At 49.0% G+C, this 26,457-nt stretch overlaps 1 protein-coding gene across 2 annotated transcripts in view; it reads right to left on the bottom strand.

Moving 5' to 3' along the window:
* Window positions 1-16,481: 16,481 nt before the first annotated feature.
* Window positions 16,482-26,457, bottom strand: part of SLC2A9 (solute carrier family 2 member 9) — a 206,111-nt gene continuing 196,135 nt past the window's right edge. For both annotated transcript variants that reach the window (XM_072806326.1, XM_072806315.1), the window contains one exon: window positions 16,482-16,825. In XM_072806326.1, the coding sequence (XP_072662427.1) occupies window positions 16,571-16,825 (255 nt within the window). In that variant the 3' untranslated portion in view covers window positions 16,482-16,570. The remainder of the gene's footprint in view (window positions 16,826-26,457) is intronic.

Here is a 26,457-nt window from a genome sequence, read left to right as displayed (position 1 = left end):
CCCCATTTTACAGATGAGGAACACTGAGGCAAGGGAGAGAAAGCAGGCTGATAGAAGTGAGGGCGTGGCTGAGCTTGCGCTCGAACTCAGGCTGCGGAGGCTGCTCTGGGGCTCTGCGCTCCAAACGAGGGAACATATAAAGAGCGTTCAGCTCAGTAGCTGAGGACACTCAGCAGTCTTTAAATTCTTCCCACCCTCCAAGTCAGGTCAGGCTACATTGGGTTTTCGAGGAGAGAATAGTGGAGAAGCCACCCCTCCCTCCTGGGTAAGGCTTGCATGTGTGTGGAGGAGGAAGAAGTGGGGAGAGTTGGGGGCACACCATGCACTGGCCCCGGCTGCACAGAGACCCCTGAAAATGGGCTTTCTTGTCGCTTATTGATCCTTCTCTTCAAAGCTGGGAAACTAGCACTCTGCTGCCTGGCTCTCAGGCTGGCAAGAGCCACTTAAGGGGATGTGCCTGGCTCAAAATAGTGTTTAGGGAGATGCTCTGACTGGCTGGAGAAACATCTGAGGGGCTTTTAAGATTCTTAAGGACTGGGAGGGACCAAAATCATTGATTTCTTCCTGAGCTCCCTTCTCAACCCATGGTTTGAGCTGACCGACATCCACCTCCCTGGCTTCATCAGATGTTCATGTGCAGTTTGGGCTTCAGTGCTGGGATCTGAGTACAGAAAAATCGACCCTGTTGCTTAAAATAACCCAAGACCTAAGTGACATCCAGCTTTTTGGTGTGTGGACTAAAGGCAGAAATATCATGACTCTGGAAAAACAGGGGCGGCTGGTTCACAAGGGACCACATTCGCGTGAGGCCCTCTCCCTGCCACGTTCTTGGCCTCTGCACCTCTCGGGAGCCAGTCACCTGGCCCTCTCCTCTTCGTCCTTGGGCTGCAGCCACAGCGAAGTGCTGAACATCCCCGGAACACACCACGATGTTTCATGTTTGGTGCCTCTGTTCACTCTGTCTTCTAGAATGTTCTTTCTCCCTTATTTATCTTATGCATTCCCACATGGCTTCAAGGTTCCCTAAGGTGTCTCCTCCTCCAGGAAGCCGCCTCTGATCTCCATCACCTTCTCTGCTAATACTGGGCCAGCTAGCTCTCATATGAGCTTCCATAGCCTGTTCTGACATTGGTCACAGACTCTGCTTGTCTATTTATCAGCTTTCTCCCCCTCTGGACTGAGCTCTGCAGTAGCAGGCACCGTGCCCCTTGCTCCCTTGCACTCCCAGTGCAGAGCATCTGTGCCTGATGGATCCCTGTCAGCTGACTGGTTGCTTGAAGACTCCACAAGCTCAAGTAAGCAGATGTGATGGGCAGGGATCTCACTGCCCGTGTTAGAGGGCAGGGGCCAGGCTGTCCCACGTCAACCTGAGGCTGATGGAAGATTTGGCTAGAATCTATGATCACCCAAGTCCTTGGCCAGCTGTCAGTGGCCACGACAGTTTTATGCAGAAAGGCTGCCACTGCTTCTTGTTACTCTCTGGGTTCTAGACTGAAATCATAATAAGCCTCCTTGCCCCATGAGCGAGGTGGGACCCTGGGGCCCTCTGTGAGCCCCACTCTGCCCCCGGCCTTGCTTCTTCCTTCTTCCCTTGTCAATTCTACTTTACCCTGCCACCTGGCAGCTAGGTTGACTCAAAGCCATGACGGCACTGTGCAGAAAGCTCACCACCTGTGGGAGGGACGATGGCCCCACGGTTCTGTTTTTGGCCAGGTGGAAGTTGGGCTGTCACAGTGTCCGGCTGGCACAGGGACTTGACTTTCGACTTTCATGTTCTCTCCTTTTCCGGCAGCTGTGCACAGCATCCCTCTAAACGCAGGCCAGACTCTTCTCAGCAAATCTATTTCCATTTTGATGAGGTTCTTTGCACCCTGGGGCCAGCTGTAGTCCGTCCTTGGTCGTTGGCGTATTACATGCCTGTCTTTCAGGGGTTTTTGATCATGTTCAAACTTTACAGCACAGGCTTGGGGCTTTTGGTGACGCTCTGCAGCAGCAGCCACAGTGGGAGCCAGTCAGCTGTAGGGGAGGGGTGGTTTCCTGTTGAGAGGCTGGGCTTGGCTGGCAAGGCCTGAGGAACTCTTGAGGTCGGCCTCGAGGAGGCTCCCCATGGCCACTCTGGGAATGGGGGCAGAACTGTCCTCTGTACCCCTAAGCCAGGACTGTCTCCTTCATTCTGAGCACAGCAGAATTCTCTCTCTCTGTTCTTCACAACAAGGGTTGATGTAGGGATTGTGTCTTTTCATGTGAGGATGCTGAGACTGCAGGGCTGTGGAGCTGGGGAAAAAGGGGCCTAAGCTGCCCCGGAGGACAAGCCAAGGACAGGTAGCCCTGGAGATAGCTGGGGTTTTCCTGCAGGAAAAGGATGGAAAGGCATTCAAGGCAAGAGAAACAAGCAATAATGAACTCTTGGGACTTCATCAAAATATACAGCTTCTGCACAGCAAAGGAAACCGTCAACAAAACTAAAAGGCAGCCTATGGGACGGGAGAAGATATTTGCGAATGTCTTATCAAGTAAAGGGCTAGTATCCAAAATCTATGAAGAACTTATCAAACCGAACACCCAAAAAACAAAGAATCCAGTCAAGAAATGGGCAGAAGACATGAACAGACATTTCTCCAAAGAAGATGTAGATATGGCCAATAGACACATGAAGAAATGCTCCACATCACTGGGCACCAGGGAAAGACAAATCAAAACCCCGATGCCATACCACTTCACACCAGTCAGCGTGGTTAAAATTACAAGTCAGGAAACAACAAATGTTGCCAAAGATGTGGAGAAAGGAGAACCTCTTACACCGTTGGTGGGAAGGCAAGCTGGTGCAGCCACTCTGGAAAACAGTATGGAGATTCCTCAAAAAGTTAAAAATAGAGCTACCCTATGACCCAACAATTGCACTACTGGGGATTTATCCAAAGGAAACAAACATAGTGATTTGAAGGGGCCCCCCGCACCCCACTGTTTATAGCAGGAATGTCCACAATAGCCAAACTGCGGAAAGAGCCCAGATGTTCATTGACAGATGAATGGACAGAGAAGATGTAGCATATACATACGATGGAATACTACTCAGTCATCTTGCCATTTGCAACAACGTGGGTGGAAATACAGGGTATTATGCTAAGTGAAATAAGTCAGTAAGAGAAAGACTATTATAGGACTTCACTCATATTTGGAATTTAAGAAACAAAATGAACGAACATAGGGGAAGGGAACACAAAATAAAATAAGATGGAAACAGAGAGGGAGACAAACCATAAGAGACTCTTAACCATAGGAAACAAACAGGGTTGCTGGAGGGGAGGTGGGTGGGAGATGGGGTAACTGGGTGATGGGCATTAGGAGGGCATGTGATGGAATGAGCACTGGGTGTTTGTTTTTTTTTTTTTTAAATATTTATTTACTTGACAAAGAGAGCAAGTAACAGAGCACTAGGAGAGGGAATGGCAGATGGAGGGGGAGAAGCAGGCTCCCCTTTGAGGAGAGAGCCAGATGTGGCGCTTGATCCCAGGACCCTGGGAACATGACCCGAACTGAAGGCAGAGGCTTAACTGACTAAGCCACCCAGGAGCCCCAGCACTGGGTGTTGTATGCAACTGATGAATCACTAAATTCTACCTTTGAAACAAATAATACTTATGTATGTTACTTAAATTTAATTTGAATGAACATTTTTTTTGAAAGGCAGAGGGAATGAGGCATGGGCAGGAGCGAGAGGGACGGGAGCAGGGGAGTCCTGGGGGTGAGTAGTCAGTGGGGAGTCACGGGTGTTGTAAGCAGGGACAGGATGTGACACATCTGTGCTTTAGAAGAATGGCTCTCCTGCAGCTGCGATGGTGGTTTGAGAGAAAGCAGTCCTGGAGCTGTTGCAGTGGTACCTGTGGGCAACGGGGAAGCCGGGGTCAAGCAGAGCAGGGGGGAGGGGCACGGAAGGAGGAGCGCCCTTTCAGGAGGTAGCATTGTCAGGATTGGGTGGAGGGAAGACAGCAGAGTCCACATGGCTCTCGGGTCCCAGCCTGGGCAGGTGGGGATGATGCTGTTCTGAGTCAAGGTGACAGAAGAGGAACAGGTGTAACACAGGGGGAACAGGTGTAATGCAGGATGGGCGTTCTGGTTTGGACGTGCTGACTTGCTGTGCCCCACGGGCACCCAGGGCATCCCTCCAAGAAAATTGAAGAGTAGGAGGATTTCCCAGACGCATATGACCAAGGAGCCACTCTTTCCCAGGCACCTGGGGTCTAGGATTTCACAAAGTACATTTTGTCACTGCTCGACTTCAGCTTAAAGTCTGGATTCCTCACAAAGGAATGCAAGGTCTGGAATCTTACGGCACCTTCCCACCCTCTAAATCACCCTGCGCTCCACCGCACTGGCCACATGCATGCTCTCTTGTGTCACATGCCCTTGGGCTCTGGGTAGCGGGCTCTTCCCCTTACCTGTGTGCTTCCCTCTAGTGAGAGCCCACCTCCTCCAGGAAGCCTTCTCTGGTTCTCGCCGCCGCCGTTGAGGTGCCCTCCTTTAATTCCATAACATTCTGGCTTCCCACTCACCCCTGGGCGCTGAAATTGTGTGCCGGCTGCCTTTCTGGGAGGCAGAGGGTGTGTTGGAGGCCTCTCCCATCCCCAGGGCTGGCCACAGGCGGAGTGCTCCTTCCTAACCGTAGTGTTTTGAGTTAATGGAAAGATGGAGAGAGGCAGAGACAGAGCGTGCTGGTAAAATTTGTGCCTAGCTGTCACCAACCCACGAGCAATCCCTCCCATTCTAGAGTCCTACCTGGTCCATAGGGCCCTTTCTTGTACGCCCTTTCACTTCCTGAGATGGTAAGTGTGGGTGCACATTTATTTATTTTAAAATTTTTTTGGTTGCACATTTAAAAGAAAGACTTTGGAATTCTTCCACGGGTATCTCAAGCCCACAGATAAAGATCGCCCACATACTGGACGAAGCCTCATGAATCCAGTCTTTGAGAAAGGCTTGCTCTCTCCCCTTTTGCAACACACTTCCAAGGTCAGCAGCAGTGGGAGGCCCAGAAGAACATTGTCTTTTGGCTTAGGAATCTCTCCGCTGGGTCTTAGCTGATTAGGGTCAGGGCTGCCCTGACCCTACCCCCGGGGCCACCATTCACACAGAAGAAGGGGCAGCATGATGACCTTGGTTTGGACCAGCCCAGCAGATCAGACAAGATCAGACAAGATCAGTTCTATCTTGTCCCAGGTGATGTAGGAGAGATGTTAGGGCTTGAAGCCAACAGCCGAGAATTCTTGAGATGTCTTTGGTGCAAAAAGGTGGTGTTATTAAAGCATGGGGACAGGACCTGTGGGCAGAAAGAGCTGCATCAGGGTGGTGAGGGGTGGTGATTTATAAACTTTCGAGTTCCTAGAGGATTAGGGGTGGTATAAATGTCTAAGGAACTTTCAAAGCAAGGTTTCCAGGACGCTGAGGGGTCTAGCTATTGTTAGGAAAAGGTCATTTATTACCTTCCAGTAAAACCCTAGTCACAAAACCCTTCAGATGCAAGTCGGTGGGTCATTCGCCTGGGGGGTGATTGTCAATACGTATCTTGGGTGGGGGTAGAGATGAAGGAAGTTTCCAAAGGAAATTTTTACATATTCTAGTAGAGTCACAGGATCCTGGGGGTCGGGATAGTATTGCCTTTTGCCCTCAGCACAGTATTAACATGGAGGCAGTTGAGTCCCTAGAGGAAGATCACTCTGCCTGTTTCAAGGACTTGTTTGCGGGCTGTAAGTGGTAATGGAATTTAATAATTTCTCTTCTGCCTCTGTTTCCACATGATCAGACACTGGTGGTTCCCTGCAGCCTTGGAGGTGGGCAACATTTGGGTTTGGGCCAAGTGGCGTTTCTTGGGAGGCTCTTGATGCCATGAGAAGAAAAGAGGAGGGTCTGTGCGCCTCATGTTGACTCTAAATCCCCCCGGTGAGAAAATTCCTTTATAGTTTTGACATGTGTGGCACAGTGAAATGCGCATTAGGTTAGGACTTAGAGTATTTAGGCTCAAATACAAACTCCGTTGCTCATCCACTAGGATATCTTGGGCAGGTCCTGGACTTCAGAATACAAATGGTACACACGGGCAAGTAATTTCTGCCTTAAAGTTTCCTGGTTGAGGCAAAAGGATGGGATGGGAGGGAAGTCCTTGGGCATCACCTCCTCCTTCTCCAGTCCCTCCCCAGGCCCAGGGGTCCTGGCTGCTGATTCACTAGGCTCAGAGGCTGGGAAACAGAGGCTGGGGAACACCCGGTTAGTGAGAGTTGGAGGGAATGGGTTGGCCATGGGAAGCCAGATGCCTCTCCCATGCAAATAGAAACTGCTGACATCTGGGAGGAGACCACAAAGGGAGGTGGGGCTGGGGTCTCTGGAATACTGTGAGGGGAGCAGAGCCGTTAGGGAGGAGGGGGAGGAAAGGGGATGGTGGCAGGGGGCTCAAGTCTGCAGCGGGGAAGAGGATTCCAAACCGTGCTTCAGCCTGGCCTACATGCTCAACATGACCTGTCCCCTCCCACCTCCCTTGGGATAAATGTCTTCGTGGATGCCAGTTCCCTCACTGGTTAAATGCTGAGACCAACACCTGCATTGGCAAGGTCATCATGAGCAGGAGAGAGAATTCATTTTAGGCACCCAGCACGGCTCAATAAATTATAGCTTCTGCTGCAAGCATTCATGGTTTCACCTGATCCTGACCTGAAGGATGCCAACCCAGCCCACCGAGTCTTTTATCCACAGGATGTGTTGTGCGTGATGATGCTCTAGAGATAATTTTGTCCTGTCAACAGATTTAGGGATTTTGCAGGTGGGCATTTGAGCTCCATGAGTAACAGTAGGATGCTATTCTCATGTTGTCATTCTCCAGCCACTCGATCTGAAGTCACAACCTGGACACTGTGTTCTGATTCTTTGTACTGAATTCATCCCCATTAGATTTTTGTGTGTGACCTATGTGTTTGTTTTGTTCTTATTTGCCATGCACTTCACTTGAATGCCAATTCCAGGATAGCTGGAGATTTTCCTCTTCCCCATCCTCTCGGCAGCAGCGCTTGGGGCACTGTCGGGCACAGAGTGAGACCACGCCAAGAGTCCTGTGAGTAAAGGGATTGTAATTAATCAGTGAGGAGGAGCCACTTTATGGGTCACGGTCCACAGTTTCATGACCTTGGGCAAGCTGCTTCTTGAAGCTTTAGTTTCTTCTGACGTCAAGTGGGGACAGTACCCAGAGACACAGTGGAGCTCAGGCACCTCCAAGATGCCTCAAGGGATAGAGATTTGTAAATTCAGCACAGTCTGGCTTTTAGCCTTAAAGATGTAACATTCTTGGTACCTGAGAATTGATTGGGAGTGGGGGTGACACATCCCTACTGTCCTCACAAGAGAGTGATCTATAAACCAGGCATGATAATTTGCCAATTTTTGCTGTGAAATAAAGGATTGAGAAAAATAAGAGTTCCAATTGGTTTGAGCAGCTTGTTGGAAATCATTCTAATGAGAAGGCCACCAAGGCATTATGGAATGAGAAAAAAAAAAGACATGAGAGTTAGGGGACACAAATATTTGTTATTTCTGGCAGCTGACATTGAGAATTGCGCATTTGTTTCCATAATTAAAGAGCGATTGGACAGGTTGAGTCTATGGGTCAGGGCATCTTTAACCTTGAGAGGGCCAATGGCCAATGCCCTCTGATGCTTCCAGCTTTATTTTTAGGCTTTCATGGCTGATCACCATCCCCTTATGATGCACAGAGCCTGCCTTGGAGCTTGCTAGCATTTGCTTTGTCTCCTGAACACACTTTCCATCCTCTTCTGGTTTGCTGGGGAGTCCCTCTCTGATTCTAGGTGGCTCTGGAAGAGTTGCCATTCCAATTATACCACCCTCTGACCACCACTTCTGGGTTGAGCATATGAGCAACTCATCCTCCCTGGTCACTGTGACTGCCTGGGGGACATGCATGCATGTGACCTGAGTAGGGAAACAAGAATCTGTGAGGTTGATACGTAGACACTGAGGGTGGTAGATTGTTTGCAAAGCTGACCACCACCACTACAGCTCCTATCTGTCCCTTTGTGATGTGACTTCATGTATTTCACATCAAGAAGTGGAATCCATTCCTCTTGAACTGGGGCTGGTTCCATGACCTGATTTGATCAACTGAGGAGATGTGTGAGTTCCAAGCCTCATCCTCAAGAGGGCTTGCGGATTCTCTTCTCATTCTCTTGGAACACTGAAGCTTTTTGAACAAGCCAGGCTGAGATGGAAACACTTCATGCAGAGAGACACCATGTAGAGAGAGGGGCTCAACCATCCCAGCTGTTCTAGCCCCCTCGGCTGAGGCCTCTGACACGTGCATGAGGCCATCTGAGCCCAACCAGCCCCCAGCTGACATCACCTGACCGCAAATACTTGACTGAATACAGAGAACACCACGTGGATCCAGAGAACTGCCCAGCTGAGCCTTGCCCGATTTGTTGACCCACAGAATTGTGAGCAGAGACATGGCTGTTCTTTTTAAGCCATTAAGTTTTGGGGAGTTTTGTTCCAAAGCAATAGACAAATAATACATTGGGAGAGGGATTTTTTTCCCCTCACTGGGTGGCCAGGCTGAGAACATGCAAGGCTGGGGGCAACTGGAGTCCACCACATTGGGACTCTCAAGCAGAGAAAACCAAGCAGAGGGCAGCAGAACCAAGAGACGACAGAGACAGAGCTGGAACCATGAGTGACGTGACTTGAGCCCCTGAATCCAGGCAAGACTTAAGCTAGTTGCCTTACTAGACATCTAGTTTAGCAAATGAAAAACTTCCATCTTTAAGTTTTAAGCTAGTATGAGTCAGGATTCATTCAACTGACAGACATTCATTTGCTGGGTGTGTTCCCTGCAATTAGGTGTCGGCCACATTTTGCTGGCCTCGTGATTTCTAATATCTTTAAACTTGGTTCCCATTTTAAACTGTCAAAATGTCCTGATTTCAACAAATTACTGTATTCACGATTTATTCATTCAGCTTCTCTCTGTTTAGCACTTACTGTGTGCAAGGAACAGTGGTAGCTGCTGGAGATTCAGCAGGTAGGAGGACATGTCCAGGGTCCCCAGGCTCCAGGCCAAGCTCTTTAATTAGATTGCATTAGATTCTCTGTAGAAAAAGAAATGGACTTTATGAGTGTGTTTACAACTCCCCTCACCGTCCTGTTGTGGAAACAAGGGGGGGGGGTTGCATGTGTGAAACACTGACCATAGTTCCTGCACAAAGCTGCTCTTTTTTGTTTCACTCACAGGATAAAACTATAAAGGCCATTTCCGAAGTATCTGTTTCATTGCTGAAAATACCTTCTTTTAGATGCTCTTTGCTGCTCCGAGAGCTCACTCGGAATGCAACCTTCTCGATTTGCCACGTGGGGAGGTGGTGAGCGGCTGAGAAGTGCCTGCTCTAAATTCAAGAGGCCCAGTCATGGAGCTGCTGGAGGTTTGGGCTCCTAGCACACTTCTGAAATTCTGCCTCTGTCTTCACCACCCACATGTCCTGCTGAGAACCTAACTTCTTTTTTGCCTTGGCCTTTATTACTTCCAGCTCCGGTTCTTGGCTGAGACAAACCGCAGTCCCCAAATGCTGTGATTTAATGAGAGGAAATTTACTTGACTTAATGTACAGATTTGCCAGGGGACATGATTCTGATAAGGATAATTATATCCACATTTTAGTGTAGATTACAGCAAATATCTGAAACTGTGTGCAGCTGCCGAGCCCCTGTCATTCAATGAGACCTCCATCCTTTGGGGTTCACAAGCAGTGAATAAATGTTCAGTGGAAAGGAAATGGGAATATGCCTGATTATAATGATCGGACCCCCCTAGAGTCCCCTCATTTATTCCAGTGAGAAGTAGTATCAGAAGAGGGTGTTGTCTGCATAGACCTGTGTTCAGCCAGAAATTGAAGGTGTGGGGCAGGGTTGGTCCTGAGCATATTTAGGAAGTAGTGTGGCTGCCACACTCATGATTTTTCACAGTTCAGACTCAAACCACCGACCAGTGTGGTCTCCTAGTCTTGTACCCATAGCTACTGTATTTGGCTGACATTCCAGAGTCATTGGCCCTTTTGTTTCAAATTCCTCTCTGCCTCTCCTCAGCCTGACAAATGCCTAATACTACAACTGAGATGAGGCTCACATGCTACCACTTGGAAGCATCTGGCCCAATCACCCTAGACCGCAGCTAGTCACTCTGCAGGGGGTCCCAACATATCCTCTTCATGGCTTCGTCAGGGTATTAATTTGTTCAGTGAGTGTGTAATGAGCGCTTGCCCGGAACACGGCATCCTGAGACGCATCGGTCATTTTCTTGTAGGATCTCAGAATCTCGTTGGGGAGATATCTAAGCAAAAAAAAGATGACCATGATGGTGATGCAGTGTTAAATCCCTGAATAAAGGTGGAACACAGGCTTCTGTGAGAAGCAAAAGAAAAGAACCCAGCCAAGACTGCAGAAGCAGAGAAGGAGTTTCAGGGGCAGGTGTTAGAAGCTAGAGGATGGACAGGAAGTTAGCCTCCTGACTGAGAAGAAACTTTGAGATTGAAAACCCAAGCAAGCCACTCCGTATCGTTTACAGAATTTTATTCAGGGTGACTTGCAGACGGGGAAGATAGGTGGACAAATGATCCAGGTCCCGCACAGCGATTCTCCATAAAGTCCAGACTTTATAACTCACCGCTTTTATACAGTGAGGGGCATGGTGGTGAGGTCACAGGGTAGTTACCTAAAGTGGCGTCACCTGTACACCAGCCACGTACGCGAGATGGAGGGCCTGAGAGAGAGCCAGTGTGGTCGGCACTCCTACAGCCGGGGGGGCCTCGGCGTGGTCCTTGAGGATGAACAGAAATCACCCAAAGTGAGGAGAAGGGGAAAGACATTCTACATAGAGGGACCACTGGACTTCTGCTGATCATCAGTGGTTTGTTTTTCCCAACATACTCTCAGCCTCTTGAAGGAAGAGATTGGTTTCATCCGTGTCTGGATCCCCAGTATCTAGGATGGGTGTATGCTAGGTGCTCAACAAAGGTTCGTGGGGTGAATGAGCTAGACTTGACCCCAGAGAATGTTAATTCTGTTCTTGTTTGGGATACGGGCTCTAAGCAGTGCCATGTAACTCAGTAATGACAAAACATAACGGGAGCTAACGGTCTATATCAGCTATCTGTACGTGGTTTTACAAACCATGCCGAAACATGGCAGTTCAAGGCAACAGCAGCCTATTATTATTCTTTGTGATTCTGTGAATGGCTGAGTGATACTTGTGCTACCATCTCCTGGACTCACTCATACAGCTGCAGGGTCACTGGGTCCGGGCTCGGCTGGGACAGTGGAGATAGCGGGCCCCTCCCCTTTGGCACCTTTCATCCTCAGAGAGGGACCTTGGGCTTCTTGCATGATGACATCAGCATTCCAGGAGGGAAATCCCCAGAGCACAAGTGCTTATGAAGCTTCTGCTTGTGTCATATTTTCTGATTTCTCAGTGGCCAGAGAGTTGTGTGGCCATATCTAGACTCAGTGTGGTCGGAGATGACACAAGGACAAGCAACCCGGGAGGTGTGATTCACCAGGGCTGTTGATGCTTCAGCCCACCACAGGTCAGCAGGTGTCTGGTTGTCACAGTGGAAGGGATGCACACGCCACAGCCATTGTTCTGGAGACAAGGGGCTGGGGCCATATTTCTGAAGTCCCGTAGGTGGTCACAGGAATACCAAATTTGGCTGGATTTGGAGCTGGAAGAGCAGGGCTTGAATCAGATGAAATGAATCCAGGATTCACTCCACAGGCTACCTTCAGCATCACAGGCAGTAATATGAAAGCAGGTCTTGAGAGGAAGAGAAGTCAGTCTTTTTCTTTTTCTTTCTTTTTTTTTTTTTTTTTGCTTCATATATTCTCATTTGCCTTGGGCTCTTTCCTGTTATGACCTGAATGAGGTGAGTTTAGGCTTAGTCACGAGTCAGAGCGACTCCAAATGACAGTCACTTAAATGACACGGAAGTTTTGACTCTGGAGCAGAGGCCATGGCTGAGCAGTCCTGTCCATGAGCTGTGATCCCAGGCACCTTACCGCTCACCGCCCTGCACCCCTAGGGTGTGGTGTCAACTGTAGGGTCCCAGGCGGTGGCCCATGCTGCCATTACGACAGCCACATCTTGCAAAAGGCACTTTAGCTCGTAGCAGGAAGAGACCATGAAGTGCTACACGTGTGAGATGAGAAGTCAGACTCTTGAGGTCTTGAGGTCAGGGGGAGGGAGAGAAGGTCTTCAAGACGTCCATGAGGAGAAGCCCGATGTGAAACCCAAGCAACAGCTGGCCTGGGTTGGGACAGTGTTCGAATCATAGAAAAGGAGTCCAGTGATATTTACTTCAGAATGAAAAATAACTATGAAAAGACTTTCTACCACCTTCTTCTCACACCCCAGGGAACCCTCCTGTGCCCTGCTTACTCACCCCTCCCTGTATCAGTGGCCTACTGCTGCCGGAAAGATCACCACAACCTTGGTGCCGTAAAGCCACACAAATGTATTATCTTTGAGTTCTAATGGCCAGAAGTGATGAATCCAGGATGTTGGCAGAGCTGCATCCCTTTTGGAGTCTCTAGGGGAGAGTCTGTTTCCCTTTCTCCCCTTCCTTTTCCAGGACGCTGCCTGCGGTCCTGGGCTTGTGACGCCTTTTCCTGCATCTCCAATGTGGGCAGTGTCGCATCTTCAAATCTCTCTCTCTCCCTCTCCCTTCTCTCCCCCTCTCATCCTCCCTCCCCTGCTGCCTCTGAAGTCACATGTCCTTCTCTGACTCTGACCCTCCTGCATCCCTCTCATGAAGACCACTGCGATTGCCCTGGGCTCGCCGGATAATCCACGTCAATCTCCCCATCTCAAGATCCTTAACTTCATCACACCAGCAGCATCTCTTTTGCCATGTAAGAAGGTAACACGTTCACAGGTTCTGGGGACTAGGCCTTGGACATCTTTGGGGGCCATTTTTTCCCTGCCTACCTCATTACCCATTCCATTCAACCAAGATCTACTCTGCACCTACTATGTGCCAGGTATTCTGTTAGCTGGAGTCAAACAGACATGGCTCCTGCCCTCCTGGCATAGTGCTTCATATTTTATTTTATTATTTTTTAAATATTTTATTTATTCGTGAGACACACACACACACACCCAGAGAGAGAGAGAGAGAGAGAGGCAGAGACACAGGTAGAGGGGGAAGCAGGCTCCATGCAGGGAGCCCGATGTGGGACTCAATCTCCCGTCTCCAGGATCACACCCTGAACTGAAGGTAGGCGCTAAACCGCTAAGCCACCCAGGGATCCCCAGTGCTTCATATTTTAAAGATAAGCACCAGCTTATAAAGCCCAGAGCAGGTGAATATATGCAAGAGTAAGGCCACCATTCTCTGTGGCTGCCACTGCTGCCAACGCCAGGAATTCAGCTTCATGACAGGAGCTGGCCTCAAGGCCAGAAAAGGGAAGAACTTGTTACTCTTCAAAGACTCTCCCTCACCTCCCCCTATATTCTTTCCCCAGAGGGTCACCCGCCCCATCCCTCCCCCGTGCCTCTGGACAGACAGGGAGGGTTTCTCTTGGAGCTTCCTCTTTGGCACTGACTGTGTGGCTCTGGGAATTGGCCTGTCCTGGAGTTTAAGTCAGGAGATATGAGAGGAAAACAAATGCAGAAAACTCACTGCCATATAGGCTGTCCTGTGTGTTTTGATGGGCTTCCTCCATTTGCTGCTATCATTTATTTTTCATAGATCTGGGTTATGTATTCTATCCAGGGGCTTTGGTTATCATCATCAGTGAGGGAAATAGAGCAGAGTATGCTCATTTCATCTTAGCCAGACCCAGAGGCTGGAAGAGTTACTTTTCTTTCAGTGAACCCGAAAAGAGGAGATGTCAGCCCTCATGGCTTAGAGATGAAAGGATAAAGTAAAACAGTAAGACTAGGACTTAATCCCTAATCTTTGGGCAGGGGTTGGGACAGAGGTCTATTAGCTTGAGCAGTGATTTATTTAGGGTCCACAAATGGATATGGGGGGCTGTAAATTGTTAGTACCTGTCAGCAAGCTCAAGGAAAGGCAAGGCTCAAGGAAATGCCCATCTCTCTGCCTCCCCACTCTTCACTCTCCCTCAGCATCGGTAAAACAACTCTGTATGTGCAGAGTTCACTGCAGCCGATGTTAAGAGAGTGATCGAAAGGCTTTGGAATGGAGATGCTGTGTTTGATTGAACAGAAAGTGGGAAAAATAGGGGCTAAGAGACAAGAGAATTGTAAATCATTGTTTTATGTGTTTTGTGACTATCACAATGTAAATCAAGGCCAGAAATGGATGGAGATGGATAAAAATTAGAGTGATAGTGTTAGGTGAACATGGAAGCATGTGAGATTATGGGCACCATACTGTTTTCTCTTTCAAACATTTACAAATATTGCTCTGCTGAGTTTTCAAATGTGGAAACACATAAGAGTAACTCCGAGCCTACTGCCTACTAGTTATGCTGTTCCACATCTCATCACCATCATTTGTTTGGGAAGGCTTTCCTGATCCTCACTCCTCACTGGCCCCTGATGAAGTGGTCCTGTGGCCTGTTCCTATATTGCTATGTCTCCTGGCTTCTGGGTCCTGAGGGGACACTTCACTGTTAATGCTTCTTTGACTTTCAGTCTTCTGTGGTAGGCATGAGCGGATGCAGGTAAGAGCAGTGTACTTTCCTGCTCACTGATGTGTCCTCACTAGCTACCTAGTACCCAGATCTTTTGGCGAAACCAAAGCTGGGAAGTATGGTGCATTGAGTTGGCAATCAACCAAAGGAGAAGCTCAGTGCGGACAGAGTATTCAGTGGAAAAGGAAACTCAGAATTCAGATTTTGGCTAAGGCTGTCCTTGTCAAGAATGGTCAGAAAAGCCTGAGGCATTGTGGCTGAGGGGTTCCAAGGGTGTTGCTATGTCCAGAGATTTCCTCTCCGGCCCACTCCTATTGTTATATAAATTCTAACACGTGCATGCTGACTCATGTGCACTTTCATTTATATGTGAGCATTTTGAATTTGTTTCATTCTGAAGGCAAGTACAGGGAATCACTCAAACCACAAGGCATGGATTATCATGGTGGGCTGCACATTGTTCCAACCCAAACAGCCCTAGCACACAAGGGTTGGAAGAATCCTCAATGTTTACTCCTAACACCTTCTTCCACAAGTGACACTTAGATTTCCTTAATAACAATCGAGATAGGCAATCACCCAACCTTTGCCTGAGCACTCCGTGTAATGGTGAACTCACTATCTGTAATGGTTTTTTATGTGTCAACTTGACTGGGTCATGGGGTGCTCAGATATTTGGTTAAATGTTATTTTGGCCATGTCTGTGAGGGTGCTTCCAGAAAAGACTGGCACTTAAACTGGTGGACTGAGTAAAGCAGATTGCTCTCCCCACTGTGGGTGGGCCTCAACTAATCTGTCAAGGGCTTGAATAGAAAGCAAAGGGGCAGAGGAAGGGAGACTTTGCCCTCAGCTTTACTGGCTGAGCTATGACATTGGTCTTCTTCTGCCCTGTCTTTCCACCAAGACTAGGCTAAGCCTCCGAGTAATTTTTTTTTTTTTTTAAGATTTTACTTATTTATTTTAGAGAGAGAGAGAGAGAGAGAGAGTAAGCACACACAAGCAGGGCAGGGGCATAGAGAGAGAGAGAAGGAGAAGCAGGCTCCCCGTTGAGCAGGGAGCTTGATGTAGGGCTTGATCCCAGGACCCCAGGATCATGATCTGAGCTGAAGGTCATTTGGCCTATGGAACCACTCAGGCGCCCTGTCATTCTTAATATTCTTTTTTCAATTGAACAGAACTCACTTTGGGGTTCCTGCCCCAGCTACTGGCAAGTTACTTCTCCTACATCTTGATCCTCTTTATACCTTCTGAGATAGATCTGATACTCTGAGGTGAAGACAGTAAGGGATGGAAGTCTGCAGCTCTATGGACACAGCCTGGGAGGGGCAGAGCCTGAGGATGGTGGGTTGGTATCAGCTTCTTGAGCCCGAGGTCCACAAAGTCAAGCCAGAGGTTGGTAACAGGCATTTATTAGGAGGTACAAAGAGTCTTTCCACTGAATTCTGAAAACCTTCATCTAGGACCAAAGCCCAGGGTCCCTTGAGGCCTCAGGATCCAGGTTGAGGGCAGCTCGAGGCTACTTATGGGAGAGCCAGAACCAATACCTCTACCTGTGGTTTCCCATCACTTGTGTCCTCTGTCAGACTATTGCTTCCCTGTGAGAAAGCCATCAAGTGCTATTTCCCCAATTTCATTTTGAAACCATGGGTGAAGTCATGAAGAAGACAGGCCATGGATCCAAATGGAAGAAGGGTGAGTCTACTGAAATATAAGCTGATCCCTTCTGCATTCCAGAAGAGTTTGGAGATTCATTTATGAATAAAACCCAAATGGTTGTGACGTTAGATTAGCAAAGGTTTATTTTTAAATACTTAATACTATTAACCATGTAGGGAAAACTTTGGTTTCCTGAAATGCTGAGATCATCCATTTAGACAATCCCATTTTTGGTATAATTGTCCAGAGTGGAGGCAGGGTCTGGCTCGGGCCTTCTGGTCACCTTAGCATCAGATGCAGCTGAGTTGGTGTTCTCCTCTGGTGGGATTGCCTTGTTCCTTTTGGCGAATGCCTGGCTGATTTCCGCAAATGTTCTGTTTTTTGTCTCAGGCAGGACAAAATAGAAATAGACAGCACCCGTGAGGCAGATTGTGGCAAAGACCAGGAAACAGTAGGTGTCCAGACTTTTCTGTGGAAAGGAGAGACAAAGAACATCAAGTAGACAATCACAAAACTGCTTGAGAAACCGTCTCCGAATGGGCCTCTATAGCTCTCCATTCCTATATCAATATTCCCGGATGGCACACCATGCATATGACGTGGACTCTGTAGGCAATTGGTGCTGGATGAGGTGTCTGCCGGAGACGTTCTCACATTCTCAGAAGGTTCAAACCCTGGGACCCATGAGGAAATGGCAGTCTTTTGTTCTCCTTTTTGAAAAACTAGGCATATAAAAAAATAGCCATCATGAAAGCAAAATGTCATACTTGCTGAACGTTATTTTAAGTTCATATTTACACATCATATGAGGGTGTCTGAGGCTGGACCCTGTCGGCTGAAGCCTGAAAGTCACCCGTGACACCTCCTGTCCCCTCAGCCATCATATGGGACGCATACCTTAGGCGCCAGCGGGCTTCCTTCCTCAGTCACCTCCCCGGTGTCACCTCCCCTGGCATGCCCACTCTGGAAGTCCAGCCCAACACTTGGCTAGGGCCACGTGGGACCACTTGCCTCTGCCCATGTGGGAAGGCAACCACAGACAATGATCCATAAATGGATGTGCGTGGCTGTGCTGTGTGCTAGTAGAATTTTATTTATAGAAAAATCAATCAGGTGGTAGGCAGTTTGTCAAACCCTGCTTCACCCAAGCAATCATTGCCTCTTACCTTCTCCACCCATGTCCCACACCCATGTGGCCTCTTCCCTGTCTGTTCTCTGCAAGGCAGCCCAGGGAGACGTGCAAAAACATATCTTGGTCATGCTGCCCCCCTGCTTAACACTTTTAAATTGTGGTCCGCTGCTCTCAGGATGAAAACCCACCTCCTTAGCTTGCCCTGGAGAGTCCGTAAGGTCTCCTCCTCTCTGTTGCTTCCTCCACATGGTCTTCATCACTCCTACCTTCCACCTCCCACCTCTCACCATGCTTCTGCTGACTTGCTTTTCCCTCTTCCTGTGATTTTCCACCTCCTTAGCTCCTGTCTCTCTCCTCCAGGTGCCTGCATGCCTCAGGCAGGGCCCATGTGTCATAATCTCCCCTGGTTCTGTCCTCTTTCCCTGCATGTTGATGCTACCTTCATGGTTAGGTGGTGTGGTTGCTTGATGAATGACTGACCACTGCTAGACTGTACACTCCATGAGGCAGCAGGGTTACATCTGGTTTTGCTCATCACTGTGGCCCAGTACCCAGGCCAGCACATGGACAATAGTAGGTGCTCAGTGGATATTTATGGAGTGAACAAATCAACTGATCTGTCAGCCAGATTTTTTTTTACATATTTTTTTTAATTGGAGTTCAATTTGCCAACATATAGCATAACACCCAGTGCTCATCCCATCAAGTTTGAATCTGACAAATCAATCTGTCTTTTAAGTTTGCCTGTTGCTATGGACTTATATGCCCCCCAAATTCATATGTTGAATCCCTAACTCCTAATGTCACTATATTTGGAGATATGGCTTTTGGGAGGCAGTTAAGATGAAATGAGGTCATAAGGGTGGGGTCCTAATCCCATAGGATGGGTGGCCTTAAAGAGATCACTCTTTCCCTCTCTGTGCACATTGAGGAGAAGTCATGTGAAGCCACGGTGAGAAGGTGGCTGTCTGCCAGTCAGGAAGAGAGACCTTACTAGAAACTGAGCCAGATAGATATTCTTAGGTGCCTGCCTAGAAAAGCAGGCCTTGGGATGAAGTTGCCTTTGGGCCCTAATCTCCTTACAATTTTAGTCTGTTTCAAAATGAAAGCTTTTTAAATATATGTCTGCTCCTTTGCAGTTGTCTTTTCTGAGGTACTTCTTTTGTAGAACATGAACTTGAAGAACACCTCGGGCCCCTCAGATAACCCATTTCTCTAGCCCACCTGGCACGTGCTGCATGACACCAGGAAGCAGGAAGCCAGAAGCTTGAAACAAACTCCAGGGCCCAACTTAACCATCGGCTTGCTCCAGCTAGGGACCAGACCAGACCAGTCAGAGCCGCACTGGACCCTAGCCCTGGCCTCCCACAGAATTTCCCCTCATTATAATGCTAAAAATCATGCCTGAGGTAGAGATTTAACATGCAAATAAAGCATATGATGTATGAAGAAGCAAGTTTTGGCAACTGCATCCATGCCCCCAGCTTCTTATGTTTCCATGTTTCCTTACTCCTAAGAGCTTGGACTCTTTTCCTACCTCAGCCCTTTCAAAAACTTCCCCTGGCCATTGTTCAGGGAGCAGCCCTGTATCCCTTTTCCCAAGGCTATCTTCTTCAGCTGGGGGGTGAGCTAGCAAAAAATACTTCCCGCGCCATCCTTGGCCTTGTGTCTGTTTCTACACACATGAGTCAAAGAACCCCAAGGTCGGTAACAAAACCAACCCTGCTGGCATCTTGACCTTGCACTTCTAGGCTCCAGAACCTAGAGTAATTAATTTCTGTTGCTTAGACTGCAGCCTGGGAGACTAAAATACCCCTAGCCCTAACTTCATATCATTTATTTTATTTTTTTATTTTTTACTTTTTTTCTTCGTATCATTTATGACTATGAATAAGTATACCACCTATGTCTCTGCTTTGAAATAAAGGACATTTAATTGAAATCTGTGCAAATTCAAATATTTTAATCACTACTGGGAATGTCTACGTCAAGAAGAAAGGATAGTTTAAATGATTAGTCTTTGCAACAGACATGTAAACAGGACCACGCGCTCCTGCTGCAGACATGAGCCAGCCTCTGCCCACAGCTGGGAGCGTTCCTGACATTACTACTGGTATCAGTACTGAGCTGTGTCTGTTGAGGATTCTGGGCCAGACATTGAGCTAAGTTCTCTGCACTCAGGGAATTACACACCTTGCTTGAGGGCTCCCATTGGATAGCAGTAGGCCGCAAGTTCAAACTCCGTGTTCTTAACCACTTTGCTTACTGGCTCCTGGTGGCCAGGCTTTGGAGCTGTGGCACATCCAGTACATCCAGTTCCCTAGGTAACAGGTGGCTGAGGCGTGCGGTAAACTTTCTGAGCCTCACATGTCTGAAAATGCCTTTTCCTCTCTCTCATATGCGAAGGGTACAGACTTCTAATTTCAAAATTAGAGTTTCCTCTCCAGACTTTGAAGACAGTGTCCCTTACGCTACAGGTAGAGTCTTGCTCAGGAGGAGGGTGACATCACCTGATTATCATTTCTTTTTAGGGTATCTGAGTTTTCCCTATGGAACTTTTAGGATTTTCTTTTAACTTTGTGTTCTTAAATTGGACATCACTGCATTTAGAAAGGGATCCTTCGCACCCAGTTTGCGTAGCATGAGGTGGACCATTCATGCTGAGGACTGGTCTTTCTGCAGGTCTGAGAATTTTCCTTCCGTCATTTCTTTGACCACTCCCTGGTGAAGACCCCGAGCCAGCCCTTTATCCACCATGTCCTGGGATCACCTCCACTTTCTCAGCAGCCCTGTCCTGGATGCACTCTGGGCCAGCCTCTCTCCTTCAGTTCATCCCATCCGGTCTCTAAGACCTGTCCTCATAATTACAACTCTACCCTTGGGACCCCATCTTGTTTTCTAGCAGTTTGTACCTTTTATTTTGAGTATATCTAAGATCCCAGGTATGGGGGGGGGCAGGCAGTATGGTGTGTTCAGCCATATTTCAATAGACACCAGTGAGTGGAATCTTGAAGAATGAGAGAGGTGTAGAGGTTGCAGCTGTTTCAGGACTCGAGTAGATCGAGGAAGGGAGTACAGGTGAGGGTGGAGACATTCCACATGCCTCTCTGAGAACGCGATAAAAAGTTACGGGTCCTCTTCTCCACAAAAAGGGGAAAAAATCTCGTACACTTGACATTTTCAATGCCATTTCTGGAATGGGGGCATGTCATGGTCTTGTTGAAACTCATCCAAAGGCCATCTGGAGTCCATGGGCCCCGGGTTGTAAGTTCCATGATGGTGGGATCCATGTCACCTGCTCTGCATTATATCCCAGCCCAAGACAGTTGCCTGCTTCACTGAAAGCTCTCTCTTAATATGTTGAATGAGTGGATAAATGAATGAAATGAGAGCACTTTCGTGGAGAAGAAGGGACCAAAGTTGGTTCAAGTTAGATTTTCACGATGTGATAAAAATAGAATCCTTCTGCTGGGTTTCCACCCTGACCCATGAAATGCTGGCTCACTGGTGAGTCACACCAGGCTCCTGAGTGAGTCAGTGCAAGGGCTGCCACTTAAGAACTGATGGGAAGTCAAGCGCCTCCTTATGCTTGTACCTCCAACTCTGTAGAGCTTAAAAAGGCAAGGCTGTTCCACTGTTGGAGCAGAGTCGGCCTGAAATGCTAAGATGTCCCTAGGGGAAGCCGTAAGGAAGCGGGGGTCTTTAAATGATGTCTTCTGTCTCTGCCCTGTGTGGTGGCTCCTGAGTCACTGTCATATGTACACTTAGGATCTTGTGGGAATGGCCCAGGAACCTATGAGGTTGACACAGCCCCGTGGCTGCCTGCTGGCATTTCTGTTTAACATGCCCGGCTGGAAGCCACATTTAACAGCCCTGGCAATGCCTCCCACTCGCAGCCCCTCTCCCCTGCAGGCCTGCTCTTTCCCACCCATTCTCAGACACCCGCTGCTATCTTCCCTTGGCCAAGACGGACAACTGAATCACTTCTGACTACTTCCTCCCTCTCCACCTGTCTTTGCTCCTGAGTCCTGATGCCTTTACCCTGAAACATCTTATTCCTTTTTTAAAAAATATACTTGAAAAAAAAATCCAGATAGGATTTATGTAGAGTAACTTGCCCAGATCTTAAGTGTAGAGTTCAGTGAGTCTGGACTGGCGTACTGCCCTGGGTAACTAACACCTCTGTCAAGACGTAGAATGTTTCTACCACTCCGGAAATCTTGTGCCACTCATCTGTAGTCAGCCTCCTCTCTCCCAGTGCCCCACTGCCGCCCCCAACACACTCGGTCAACCACCGTCCTGGTCTCTGTCATCTTAGCCTCCATATTTCCTGCCCCTATCCTGAATCTAGTGGCCACCAGGCAGCCAAAAACTTCTTTTAAAGTCACAAAATGGATCATGTCTCAAAGCCATGCAGTGGCTTCCCAGAGTCTTTTGGAAAAACTCCAAATCCCTCTCATGTGCTGGGGTGGGCCTCCCTCACAACCACCTGTGATCCCCTATGTCCCTCAGCTGCCTGCTCTGGGCCTGCTTGGGGCCTCTGCCAGCATCTTCCTGCTCCCCGCCACCCCCACCCCCACTGACTCCCTCAGTCTTAGCCTGAAATGTCCCTGCGCTGACCGCCCACTTACACCCCATTTTACCTCCTTTTGTGAAACACAAACCACACCTGTCCCCCTGAGCAGTGCGATGTTCTCTCTGAAATGTTAGGACACGATTGTGCCTCCACATTGGTGCTGGCAGAGATGGAGCTAGTGAAAGATGCTCCTCCCTCCAGACCCAAGGATGTCAGCTGGACCCTCCACAGAGGCTAGGGGGGCAGTTTTATTTGCTTTTAGATCCCATGATCCTGGATCTGCATCGGCTTCCTCCTCAAGTTGCATAGGCATTTGGGATATGACCCAATAATTTTCATGTTGAAAAGAATAATTTTCTCCCTTCCAGATTTTACTGAACTCAAACGAAATTTTATAACTCCAGTGGAATCAAGCAGGCATATATTTGCATACAATTTTCTCTGAACCAGAAAATACTGGTGCTAATGGCAGAGGCTGAGTAGTCTGTAGCTTGTACAACCAATGACCCAAGGGATGCACTGATGCTGACCATACCAAGGGCCCAAGGAAAAGGCAGCTTGAGGTTAAGGCAGAGAAACAGTGATATTACTTGCCCCAGGGGTCAAGGCAACCTGCTCCATCCATGCACATCTAGAACATTTTGCAGGAAGGGGCAGGGTGTGGGAGAGAAGGGAAAGGGGTGGGGGAGAAGGCAAACTTTGAGAGGCAACTTGTCCTGGATGTGGCTCATTGAGTTAGTGGCGGTGTAAGCTTCTAGCACTCGCCAAGAGTTGATTTTTCTGTCTTGTCTCCTCTTCCCAAATGTCCCTAGGACCACATGGCAAGAAGCAACCTTTACGGTACCAGTTAATGACCATGATAGCAGCCGGTCCTGAGTGTCCATGAGCAGACACTACTCCCAAGACTTGACTTTCATCTCTAATTCTTTCGGGAGCCCCACTGCAAAATTGGGGCAATTCTCTTATTATATAGACATGAAAATCACAGGTCAGAGAGCAGTCTCAGTTGGCAAATTTGACCAGCATGCGCTTCACCTAATTGCCGAGAGGCGTGGTCAGGATTCAAGGTCAAGCTGTCTGACATCAAAGTCTGTGCATTTTCTCTTGTGTCTCATTTATGTCTAACATAGTGCCTGGCAAATAAGGGGACTAAGGAAAACAAACAGCTACAGCAGCTACTAGTCACCAAGCTATTCTGTACTGGAGATGGTTCTAGTGTTATAGGCACTGCCCCAGGCAGGGAGTCCCCAGACACAGAGCCTCAGACGGGGGCAAGTAACTAATGTGGGAGATGATCCAGGGAGGGGCTGAGCTGGAGAGGCGGTGACCAAGTCTCCTGGGCTGCTCCAGACCAGGTGGTTTTCTGAGATGTGGGACTTATAGTCTTGGGCTTATAGTCTTGGCAAACTGGAATGAGTCAGTCACTCTGGACAGGGAAGGAGTTGTGGGTTCAGTTGTGTCCCCCAAAAGATATGGTGCAGCCCTAACCCCAGGACCTGTGAATGTGGCACTGCTTGGAGACTGTCTTTGTAGGTGTAATCAAGTTGAGGTGAGGTCATACGAGACTATGGTGGGCCTCAGAGCTGGTCACTGGTGTCAATACGGGAGGCGTGGAGACAGACAGAGGGAGAAGGCCATGTGCCCACGGAGGCAGAGATCAGAGTGATGCAGACAAGCCAAGGAACTGAAAGCCACTGGCAGCTCAGGGAAGGGCCTGGAACACAGCCTTCCCTCACAGCTTGCAGGAGGAACCAACTCTGCCGACACCTTGCCTTTGTGCTTCTAGCCTCCAGAACTGTGTGAGAATACATTTCTGTTGCTGTAAACCACTAACTTTGTGGTGCTTGGTCGTGGCAGCCCTGGAGACTGAGACAGAAAGGGATGTGTCCAGCTGGAACTCAGTGCTTCTTCTTGGGGTCTCTGGGAGACACAGACCACACACCAGAGTTGTCCCCACACATACGAGGAGGGGGAAGCTGGGTATTTATCTTTTGACCCCACCGGCTGCGGGCTGTCCCAACCTTTTGCCTGTTCCTCCCACAGGCTGAGAGCAAGCCCAGCGCAGAGAGGCCACGGGCTGGCGATAGGATTCTGAGCTGTTTGTAGAGAAGGTCAGGGTGAGTGGATGTGGATGCAGCACCAGCAGCATCTGTCCCAGAAGCCTGGCTCATTTTGATCCTTATCCCAGTCCAAGAAGGTGACAACAATTGCTAGTGCTTCTGCGGTGTTTGCTCTGTGCCATGTACTACTGGCACTTCACTTGGGTAAACTCACTCAGCCCTCATGCGACCCATGAGGTCGACCTGCAGATGGGGTGGTTGGGACCACCAGTGAGGCAGTCCAGGCAGGCGGCCCCCGGTGTCTGCTCATGACCTCAGCATGCTCTTTCCATTTTATAGATGGGTAAACTGAGTATTTTCCATTTTATAGATGGGTAAACTGAGGCTTGGAGCAGGCAAGGGCCTAGCCTAAGGCCCCCCTGCTGATGTGGAAGTTCTGGGTCATGTCACTGTAGTGTGCTGGCTCTGATATGTGTTTTCTGGGGAAGCAGTCCAGGCTCCTTGCAGATCCCTGCTTGGGGGCTGGAATACATTTGCCACTGACACATTTTGGAAAAAAATGAAAAGATCAGGATGCTTGCAAAGTTGCACTTGGTGGCTATTACGAGACAAATTGTATCCACCACCAGGATTCGTATGTTGGAATTCTAACCCCCAGAACCTCAGAATGGACTACACGTGGAGGGAGGGTCTTTAAAGAGAGGATTAAGGTAACATGAGGTCCTATGATGGGCTCTGCCCTGATGTGACTCGTGTCCTTATAAGAAGAGGAGATTGGGACACATATGCACATGGAGGGACGACCATGTGAAGACATGGGAACAGATGCTGTCTACACCACCAAGGAGAGAGGCCTCAGAAGAAATTAACTTTGCCAAGACCTTTATCTGCAACTTCTGGCTCCCAGAACAGTGAGAAAACACATTCCTGTTTGTTAAGCTCCAGTCTGTGGTACTTGGTCGTGGCAGCGCAAGCAGACTCAGGCTCTGGGTTGTCACTGAGATGACTTCTGGAAGGGGCTGGGGAAGGGAGATGGTCCTCTGTGGAGTCTGCAGGGGCAGAAGCTGTGCCCGTGGGAGGGTCTGGGTGGGCGGGGGTGCAAACCAGAGCCTGTACATCCCGTGTTTCTCTAGTGCCATCGCTGCGGCCAACAGCAGCCCCTGAGCCTGGCCTCTGCCCTGGCAAGCCCCCATCCAGAAAGGAAACAAATCCCTGCCACCTTCCCCATCCCGGGTCAGGAGGCTGACATGTCACAGAATCTGAATGTGGCCACACCTGGCCAGTGTCTCCATCAGGGTGGCCAGCAAGGGTGCTGGGCTTGAGTCAGAGATCGCACCTTCCAGGTGTCCTGAATGGTCCCCAAACCCAGAGACACTGGAGATGCCCTGGCTGCCAGGAGCTTGGCTTCCAGAGGGAATCTGCCTTGGGAATACCCACAGGCTCACGATATCATGCCAGGTGAGAAGAGCAAAAGAACCAAACGGAAAAAATTGGTTTTGATTTTTATACATATGAAAAATCACGGAGATTTGGAAGAAAGGAAGGAAACGGTGTCATTAAGCCATGAACATGCCTGGCCTCACCACTTTACAGTCTCTGCGATGAGCCTGCATCATTGGTCATTAGAATCCCCTTGTAACTTTACAGGGAAAGAGGAAGGAGAGGAGGGGGAAGGAGGAGGAGAAGGGAGAGAAGAGGAGGAGAGGAGGAAGGGGAGGAGGGGGAGGGGGAATAAGTAGAAGGAAAAGGAGAAGGAGAGGAAGGGGAAGAGTGTCAGTGACTGTCTCCACAGAGAGCTGGCCCTGTGTTCTGCCCCCAGAGAGGGACCCAGTCACCGTCCTCAAACACTGACTGACGTCATGAACCCTGCAAGGGGCTCCTGAGAAAATGTACGTAAAACGTCTGCTCTGGGGCTTGGCACGCAAAGCAGAAAGATGCCCAGGGAAATGATGCCATGGGGTCATGTCATTGAGTTGATGCATTACCGCAGGGCTCCGGGGCCAAGGCGGGGCAGGGCGGGTGGCGCTGATCTGTCCTCAGTCTCCCCCCAGCCTTCCCCTGCCCGGGGCTCCGTGCCTCCTGACCTGTCACTGGACCTGGCAACGATCCTCCCTTGTCTGTTTTTCTGCTTCTCCCCTTTATCCTTAGTGCGGGTCTCAATCCATCTGCCCTGCAATGCCCTCCTCCCACCTCTGGACTAATTTGGGTGGAAGCGTTGGATGAGCGTCCTTAAGTCAAGCTGTCCCCTCTCCTCCCCCAGTCCTCTAGCTATCCATCAGTCTGTCTGTCTCTCTATCCATCCATCCTTGGCTCCTCCGACCACAGGCCCATGT

Source organism: Canis lupus, chromosome 2 (assembly GCF_048164855.1).
Source record: "Canis lupus baileyi chromosome 2, mCanLup2.hap1, whole genome shotgun sequence".
NCBI lineage: Eukaryota > Metazoa > Chordata > Mammalia > Carnivora > Canidae > Canis > Canis lupus.
Note: the sequence above shows the minus strand (reverse complement) of the source record. Positions and strands in the feature narration are given on the sequence as shown.